Below are 9,685 nucleotides of genomic sequence, written 5' to 3' on the forward strand. Positions count from 1 at the left end.
ATCCTAACTACCATAAAAAAAAACTTGTAAAAATAAATTAAAACTAATCTTTCCTTAAAAAACACTAATATTACTAAAAAAAAAAAATAACATTACAAAAAAAAATATTATAGAAAACAAAAAACACTAACATTACAGAAAATAAAAAAGTAATTACCCCCAAAAAATAAAATAATCAATCCTATTTTAATACCCCTTAAAAAAACACCCCAAAGTAAAAAAAAAACTATTCTAAAAATTAACTACCAATAGCATTGCCCTAAAGCGATCAGCTCTTTCATGGAAAAAACCCCACTAACCCCTTTAACATTACACCTCCCACCCCCCACCACACAAAATAAAAATAAAAAACTATCTTAAAAAAAACCTTAATTACAAAGTGCCCTGAAAAGGACATTTAGATGGGCATTGCACGTAAAAGGGCATTTAGCTCTTTTTCTGCCCAAAAAAATAAAACCCCTAATCTATAAAAATAAATAAATAAAAAGCGTACACTTACCACAAAGCTTGTACTCACTTATGATGATAGCGGCGGCGCTCCATCTGCATCCTGGTGGTGGTTCATCTTCATTCATATTCTTATTTTCTTCCCGGTGGGCCATTATCTTATCTTTATCCTGGCGGTGGCAGCAGTGACGGTGGCAGCAACGGCAGTCTTCCTCTTCAGAACTTCAACATGGAGCTCCTCTTCTTGTGGTCTTCAGCCGCACATTGAATAGTGAATGCAAGTTACCCCTTTTATATGGGGGTACCCTTGCATTCCTTTTCAAATCAGCCAATAGAATGAAAGGAAAAAGCTTTTCATTTTTTTAGATAGGCTTTTTTATTTTAGGGGTGTAATATTAGAGGGGTTAGTGGGGTGTTTAAAGAGCTGATTGCTTTAGGCCGGGCAATGGTAGTTTATTTTTAGAATAGGGTTTTTTTATTTTGGGGTTGTTGTTTTTTTGTTTTTTTAAAGGGGTATTAGAATAGGACTAATTATTATTTTTGGGGGGTAATTACACTTTTTTTTCTGTAATGTTAGGGTTTTTTATTTTTGTAATGTTAGGGTTTTTTATTTTTGTAATGTAAGGTTTAATTTATTTTTAATGGTAAGTTTTTTATTTTTTATGCCAGTTAGAATTTATTTTGCAATTTTTGGGAATTATATTTTGGGTTAAGTTAGAAGGTGTTAGGTTAGGGGGTTTAGATGATAGTTTATGACTTTGCAATGTGGGGGGATGGCGGTTTAGGGTTTAATGGTTTATTTAGTTACTTTGTGATGTGGGGGGATGGGATGGCAGTTTAGGGGTTAATAGTTTATTTAGCTAGTTTGCGATGGAGGGGTGGCAGTTTAGGGGTTAATAGTTTATTTAGAACGTTTGGGATGTGGGGGATGGAGGTTTAGGGGTTAATAGTGTAGTGGAAACTTTGTGGTGGGCTATGTGGTGGTTTAGGCGTTATTAGACTAGTGGCTTATGATGATTTTGGTTAGCACGCGAGTAGGGTGTTAGTTTTTGTTTCTCTTTTTTCTCCATTGATCTTTATGGGGGAATATATGAGCGTGCACGCAAAAACTTAAGTTAGGTTTTTCACACTACTCGGGCTAATGTTAGCACAAAATATGTTTTTTTGGAACTTGTAATACCAGCACAACCCAAATACCGCAAGCTTAACTCTAGCAGTGTTTTCGCTAATGCAAAAAAAAATAATAAAAAATACTGCGCTACTTGTAATCTAGCCCTTGATATACTGTGAGCCCTGTTTTGCGGAGTGGGGGGCTTGCACATAAAGGTTCCAGGCATGATGATGATGGAGCCCAGGCACCAACGGGCCCTCCTGTAGGATTGCTACCGCTGATTGAAGGGCTAGATGTGTCAGCCCGGTCTCACTTCAGACTTCTGAGATCTGTAGTTTTGTCCTGCCAAGAGGCAGTGAGATGCAGGGTATGGCTGGTGCTGCATCATGCACAAACAATAATGCTAGCAACTGAAGTGTGGCTAAGGTAGCCATCGCCGGCCAGCAACTTACCCCAGCCCACCAGGCAAATGCCCAAAAAAGCAAAATCAACCTTTTATCCCACCCATTCAAGAGGTACACACATCAACCTATTTAAAAAACAAGTAGAAAAGGAAATTATTGAATTGGGTAATCAAAAGACATCTACTAATTACCATGGCAACCTTAGTAACAGACAAAAAGTAGCCATTAAACAACTAGAAAGTCAACAAGATTTGGTGATACGTACATCAGATAAGGGTGGGAATGTGGTTTGATGGGCAAAAAGCAATACATTGATGAGGCGTATAGGCAATTAAATGATGGCAAAACGTACAGAAAGTTAACCTCCAATCCTGAAAAAGAATTTTCCAGGAAGCTTGACAGACTACTTGATGATGCCCTAGCTTTAGGTTTTATAACTAAAGAGGACCATTCATCTTTAATACCATTATATCCTGTGACGCCGGTCTTTCACCACCTACCTAAGCTACACAAGGACTCAGTCAACCCACCAGGTCGCCCAATAATATCTGGGATTGGCTCATTATTTGAGCCTTTATCTGAGTGGGTTGACTCAGTCCTGCAACCCTTGGTTCAAGGTTTGAGTAGTTATTTGAGGGATTCTTCCCATCTTCTTACAATCCTAGATGAAATTGAATGGAAAATGGATTATAGGTGGGTGGTGATAGATGCGGTGTCACTATATTCATGCATACCCCATGCTTTGGGCATCCAGGCAATCTGTTTCTTCTTGGATAATTATACCAGCTATTCAAGAGAGTTTAAATTATTCTTCTGTGAGACTATCGATTTCCTACTATCCCACAATTACTTCATGTTTAATGGTGAATACTTTTTACAAGTATGTGGTACTGTGATGGGGGCGAAATTTGCGCCCTCATTTGCCAACTTATTTGTGGGATGGTGAGAAATTGGCAGTCTCTACAGTAGTGGTAATCCATTTTTGGAAAACATCTGTATATACATGAGATTTATTGATGATCTCATCTTTGTGGTTAAGGACAATTTTGTCTTTGAGGACTTCTTGGATTTTGTAAATAACAATGATTTGAATCTAAGATTTACAGGTTAGATTCAGGACAAAGAAGTGCATTTTTTGGATCTAACTTTGTCTGGTTCAGCAAAATCCAACAAGATCATTACAGATACTTATAGAAAACCGACATCCGGCAATACGATTCTACACGCCACGTCGTGTCACCCCAAACACTTAATAAAATCAATCCCAAGAAGTCAGTTTCTTAGGCTTTGTAGAAATGCAAATTCAGATGATCTATTTGATCATCAAGCCAGTAAATTAATGGATAGGTTGATTGCTAGGGGCTATGATTCAGATCTATTGCAGCAGTCATTGGACAACTTCAAGAAGAATTACAACCCTTCGCACAGTAAAATTGAGAATCGCGCGAAAAGAGAGGTTTTTGATAAAGATGTAGTAATATTTTCTACAGAATTCTCCTTACAGTTCAATGACTTATGCAATATCACCAAAAAGAATCTTCCAATACTCAGGGGTGATGACACTTTAGTAAATCTAGTTGACGAAATTAAATGTGTATCAAAAAAGGCACCAACACTTGCCAAGAAACTCGCCCCCAGTATGATCAATAGTAATATTGGAGAAAGAGGGACGCAGTGGCTTAGTAAGAAAGGAACTTTCAAATGTTTATCAAGGAACTGCCATTCTTGCCAACATATTTCTATGGGAGTAGATTTCATTAGTCACTCAACTAAAGAAAAATTCAAAATTGATCATTATGCCAATTGCGGTACTACTTTTGTGGTCTACCTCATAGAATGTGTTTTATGTTTGGATCAGTACGTGGGTCAAACCTCACATGCCCTTAGGTCTAGGATAGGAGAACACAGAAGAGACATAAAAAACTATAACAAGGATTCCAGTGTAGCAAGACACTTTAATGGTTTACATTTCACGGATCAACCGAAGTTCACAGTAAAAGTAATTGATGTAGCCAAAAGGTCTATTCGAGGTGGCAATATTTATACCATACTATCCAAAAAAGAGCTTTATTGGATATGGAAACTTAATACCAGAACACCCCATGGTCTTAACAAGGAATGGGACATCAGTTACTTTGTTGAATAAATATATCTATTGTTTGGCTGATCTTGGGTTAAAGAACGTATAATAGTAGCTATGAAATGGAATACCTGTTAAAATTGTAACTTCTATGGAAGTTACAACATCCAATACCTTTAATGATTTATGTATATGTTTTCACATTAACATAATATTTATGTATGGGTTATAACAATATCAGTTATTTGTGTCCCTTATCTGTGACTAATATGCCCTGCCCCAATAATCAGATGTCACTCTACATCGACCTACATTAACTTCAGCATCATCATTTATGCTCTAACCCACATATTATGCCAATGAAATTTTAGTATACAGCAATTTGCACATGATCAAGTGTGTTTTCTAAGCTTTTTCTCCCTTTAGATAATGATAATTTTTTGAAATGGCCTTTCTGTAAGACTCTTTAATGTAATTTTCTTTATAACATTCATCATACATCATATTCATTACAGTTTATTATATTGTCATGTCAGACCAGAATATTAAGAGTCAGGTCTAGACATTAATAATAAAAAACTCATATGTAGTTTGAGGCTATGCATAGAATTATGTAATCTAAATTTTCCATTATTGATATTTTAATGCAATAATTGCTTTTGCAAAATATCCTTTTTTGGAACATGCACGCTTGTATAGCGTTTTCATGTATACATTATAAGTTCAATAATGGGAACTTGCAATGATATGTTTTTTTCATTCTTTCACAAAAAAATGTTCATGTTGTTTTTATTTAATTGTCCTATTATTTTTTTTATTATTTGTTATTGCACACTATTACATTATTCTACCACTGTTTGTGATGCACTATTCACACCTGAATATTTGATTGTGAAGGTGTGACTTGGCCTTGAAAATTCTGATTGGCCAAGAGATAGTTAAATTGTGTATCACACAGGTGGGGAGTTATCCTATGATTAAGTGCTGAACAGCACGAAACATGTTAGGACTCCGCTCCCCCCTCCTGTGAACTTTTGCTTTTGTGCTGTGCTCTGCTGTCTTGCATTGGACATGTTTTTCATTTTTTTAAATGTTCAAATAAAGATTGGAATTTTTAACCTACTGTTTTGGAGTGCTGCTTCCTCCTGATAAATGCCCTGTATGCCCTTTGCTGAGCCTGGGCTTTGCTCTATTCATTGCTATTATGTAGTATTTCTGCAGTGGGCAGGACAAACAATTACATATGTATATGTTCATTTGTATATGTATATGTTAATTTACATATTTACATGTTCATTTACATATGTATATTTATTGAGTATGTGATATCCTGTACAGCTAAGGGGATCTGCAGGAAAATTGAGATCAGGACCCCAGCAGCTATGGTGTGGAGCAATCTGTTTCTGTTAATGTTTGTTTATAACTCACATGTTGTGATTTCTAATCAAGTGGATCATAAACTACAAAAACTGCAAAATTATCTCATTCTCCTACAGGGTTATTCAAACCTCTGCATTCCCCACAATAATTCTAACATACATAAAGATTCTAAAATATTCAGTATTTTTCTATTTACAATACATACCCTCATAAAATAATGGAAAACCACTCTCAATGTCATTAACCTGTATATAGATCTAGAGAATATACTATTTAAATATGATATAAAATGTGTTCACAATACCAGCCCACTTCTGCCTTTCACATACAGTGCGAAATGTTTTTGCATTAATAACAAAGTCATACATGTAGTGACACACCTGTGCAGTGCGGACAGCAGGCTGCTAACCCTGTAACACACACTCAGTGTCTCATACATGAGATTCTATGATTCAGTGGCACACCTGTGCAGTGCAGACAGCAGGCTGCTATTGCTGTAACACACACTGTCACACACATTGCATTCGTTGTCTCGGTGACACACACCTGTGCAGTACAGGTAGCAGCGCAGGCAATTATTCCTGTAACACATGCCCCATGGCTCAGTGACACACTCACCTGTGCAGTGCAGACATTAAATTGCTATTCCTGTAACACACATTCAGTGTCACACACAATACATTAAGTGTCACACACAATACATTCAGTGCCTCAGTGACACACTCACCTGTGCAGTGCAGACGAAAGGATTCTATGCCTATAACACATGCTCAGTGGAACACATGACATTTTACATTCCATGCCTCAGTGACACACTCACCTGTGCAGTGCAGTGCAGACATTAAATTTCTCTTCCTAAAACACACATTCAAGTTACTATACCTGTAACACATACTCAGTGTCACACACATGACATTCTATGTCTCAGTGACACACTCACCTATGCAGTGCAGACAGCAAGCTGCTATTCCTAAAACCCACACTCAGTGTCACACACATGACATTCTATGTCTCAGTGACACACTCACCTGTGTAGTGCAGACAGCAGGCTGCTATCCTTGTAATCCCAGTCTAGTTCCCTGGCAGCAATGTAATACGTTCTTGTCAGGGCCACTGAGTTGTGACACAGCACAACTAGAATAAACCAGGATAGTGTGCACATCTTTGTGCCAAGTGTCCAGGAAGAAGTCACCATATCTTCTGGATGGCACTAAATGATGTCTCTCCTCACATAGACCCCCTCCTTAATCATGCCTTAGGGAAGGAAGGAAACATTACAGCAGGAAACCAAGGGTGTGTTACATAAGTGGCAAAGAGGGGGACAAGTGACAAAGCATATTGGAATAATACAACTAATAGGCACAATTCACACTCTGTTTAGCAATAAATTAACTAATGGTGACAAGTGACAATTTTAAGAATGTATCAGCATAAGGGAACCCAGTAACTGTAAAGGAATAAATTAATAGATGATGAAATTAGTGTACGTAGACGATGACTAATGGAGATAAGTGAAAAATATGCAGAAATTAAACAACTAACATTAAAAGTAACACTGAATTCATGAGTAAAACTGTTACTGGGAGTATATACTAATGTTTCTAGCTATGAAACAACTTATATGGACAAGGCACATTGCCCTCAAATGGGGAAATGGTACAAGATGTAGGTAACAAACAGCTAATGGAGACCAAGGACACTAGGAAAGAGACAACGTTCTAGCCCCTCCAGTTCTTATGCTATTCCAGGGAGCACATCCGCTAACACTAATATATCTTACAATTTTTTAGTCAATGGATGTGGCACCTTAAAGGGACAGTCTACTTGAAAATTATTATTGTTTAAAAAGATAGATAATCCCTTTATTACCCATTCCCCAGTTTTATATAACCAACCCTGTTATATTAATATCATTTTTATCTCTGTGATTACTTTGTATCTAAGCCTCTGCAGACTGCCCCCTTATCTCAGTGCTTTTGACAGACATTCATTTTAGCCAATCAGTGCTGACTCATATATAACTCCATGGGAGTGAGCCCAATGTTTATCTATATGGCATAAAGGAACTAGCACTGTCTAGGTGAAAAACTGTAAAAAGCCACTGAGATAAAAGCTGGCCTTTAACGGCTTAGAAATCAGTTTATGAGTAGTGATGTTGCAAACTGTTCGCCAGAGAACAGTTCCCGGTGAACATAGCTTGTTCGCGTTCGCCGCTGCGGGCGAACATATGCAATGTTCGATCTGCCCCCTATTTGTCATCATTGAGGAAACTTTGACCCTGTATCTCACAGCCTTCTGACACATTTGAGCCAATCAGCAGCAGACACTCCCTCACAGACCCTCCCAGCTCCTTGGCAGCAGCCATTTTAGATTCATTACGATCTTGCTTTCTTAGTGAGAGGAGCTTTAGTGTTGCTGCTGCTGAGATTATAGGGAAATAGATAGCTAGGCTAGTGTATTTAGTGTCCACTACAGTCCTGAAGGACTCATCTAATCTCTGCTGTAAGGACAGCATCCCAAAAAGCCCTTTTTAGGGCTATAACTTCAGTCATTTTTTTTTATTATTATTTGTAATTTTATTTGCATTTGCCTGGCTTTCAGCCTGTGTGTGAGGCTCACAGCATATACTGTGATTAGTGCCACCACTGATATCTGCTTAACATTATTTTAAATTTAAAAAACAAAACTTTTAAATCATTTTGCTAGTGTAATCTAATTTCATTTTCTATCAGGCCTGTGTGTCAAGCTTACACAGCATACTGTGGTTAATAGCTGTGCCAGCAGCCACCACTCATATCTGCTTAACATTATTTTAAATTTAAAAAACAAAACTTTTAAATCATTTTGCTAGTGTAATCTAATTTCATTTTCTATCAGGCCTGTGTGCCAGGCTTACACAGCATACAATGTTGTTCAATTGCTGTGCCAGCAGCCACCACTCATATCTGCTTAACATTATTTTAAATTTAAAAAACAAAACTGTTAAATCATTTTGCTAGTGTAATCTAATTTCATTTTCTATCAGTCCTGTGTGTCAGGCTTACACAGCATACAACGTTGTTTAATTGCTGTGCCAGTAGCCACCACTCATATCTGCTTAACATTATTTTAAATTTAAAAAAACAAAACTTTTAAATCATTTTGCTAGTTTAATCTAATCTCATTTTTTATCAGGCCTGTGTGTCAGGCTTACACAGCATACACTGTGGTTAATAGCTGTGCCAGCAGCCACTACTCATATCTGCTTAACATTAGTGTAAATTTAAACAACCAAACTTTTAAATCATTTTGCTAGTGTAATTTCATTTCATTTTCTATCAGGCCTGTGTGTCAGGCTTACACAGCATACACTGTGGTTAATAGCTGTGCCAGCAGCCACCACTCATATCTGCTTAACATTAGTGTAAATTTAAACAACCAAACTTTTAAATCATTTTGCTAGTGTAATCTAATTTCATTTTCTATCAGGCCTGTGTGTCAGGCTTACACAGCATACACTGTGGTTAATAGCTGTGCCAGCAGCCACCACTCATATCTGCTTAACATTAGTGTAAATTTAAACAACCAAACTTTTAAATCATTTTGCTAGTGTAATCTAATTTCATTTTCTATCAGGCCTGTGTGTCAGGCTTACACAGCATACACTGTGGTTAATATCTCTGCCAGCAGCCACCACTCATATCTGCTTAACATTATTTTAAAATTAAAAAAAAGACTTTTAAATCATTTTGCTAGTGTAATCTAATGTCATTTTCTATCAGGCATGTGTGTCAGGCTTACACAGCATACACTGTGGTTAATAGCTGTGCCAGCAGCCACCATTCATATCTGCTTAACATTATTTTAAAATTTAAAAAAAAACAAACTTTTAAATAATTTTGCTAGTGTAATCTAATTTCATTTTCTATCAGGCCTGTGTCTCAGGCTCACACAGCATATACTGTGGTTAATTGCTCTGTGCCAGCAGCCACCACTCATATCTGCTTAACAACATTAGTGTAAATTTAAACAAACAAACTTTTAAATAATTTTGCTAGTGTTATCTAATTTTATTTTCTATCAGGCCTGTGTGTCAGGCTTACACAGCATATACTGTGGTTAATTGCTGTGCCAGCAGCCACCACTCATATCTGCTTAACATTATTGTAAATTTAAAAAACAAAACTTTTAAATCATTTTGCTAGTGTAATCTAATTTCATTTTCTATCAGGCCTGTGTCTCAGGCTCACACAGCATATACTGTGGTTAATTGCTGTGCCAGCC

At 36.9% G+C, this 9,685-nt stretch overlaps 1 protein-coding gene across 1 annotated transcript in view; it reads right to left on the bottom strand.

The window, feature by feature from the left end:
• F8 (coagulation factor VIII) overlaps positions 1 to 6,619 on the bottom strand; it is a 269,846-nt gene extending 263,227 nt beyond the window's left edge. Inside the window, exon 1 of the mRNA XM_053698910.1 lies at positions 6,451 to 6,619. Coding sequence (XP_053554885.1) covers positions 6,451 to 6,617 — 167 coding nt within the window. The 5' untranslated portion in view covers positions 6,618 to 6,619. The remainder of the gene's footprint in view (positions 1 to 6,450) is intronic.
• Positions 6,620 to 9,685: the final 3,066 nt, after the last annotated feature.

This window comes from Bombina bombina, chromosome 1, assembly GCF_027579735.1.
Source record: "Bombina bombina isolate aBomBom1 chromosome 1, aBomBom1.pri, whole genome shotgun sequence".
NCBI classification, from domain to species: domain Eukaryota; kingdom Metazoa; phylum Chordata; class Amphibia; order Anura; family Bombinatoridae; genus Bombina; species Bombina bombina.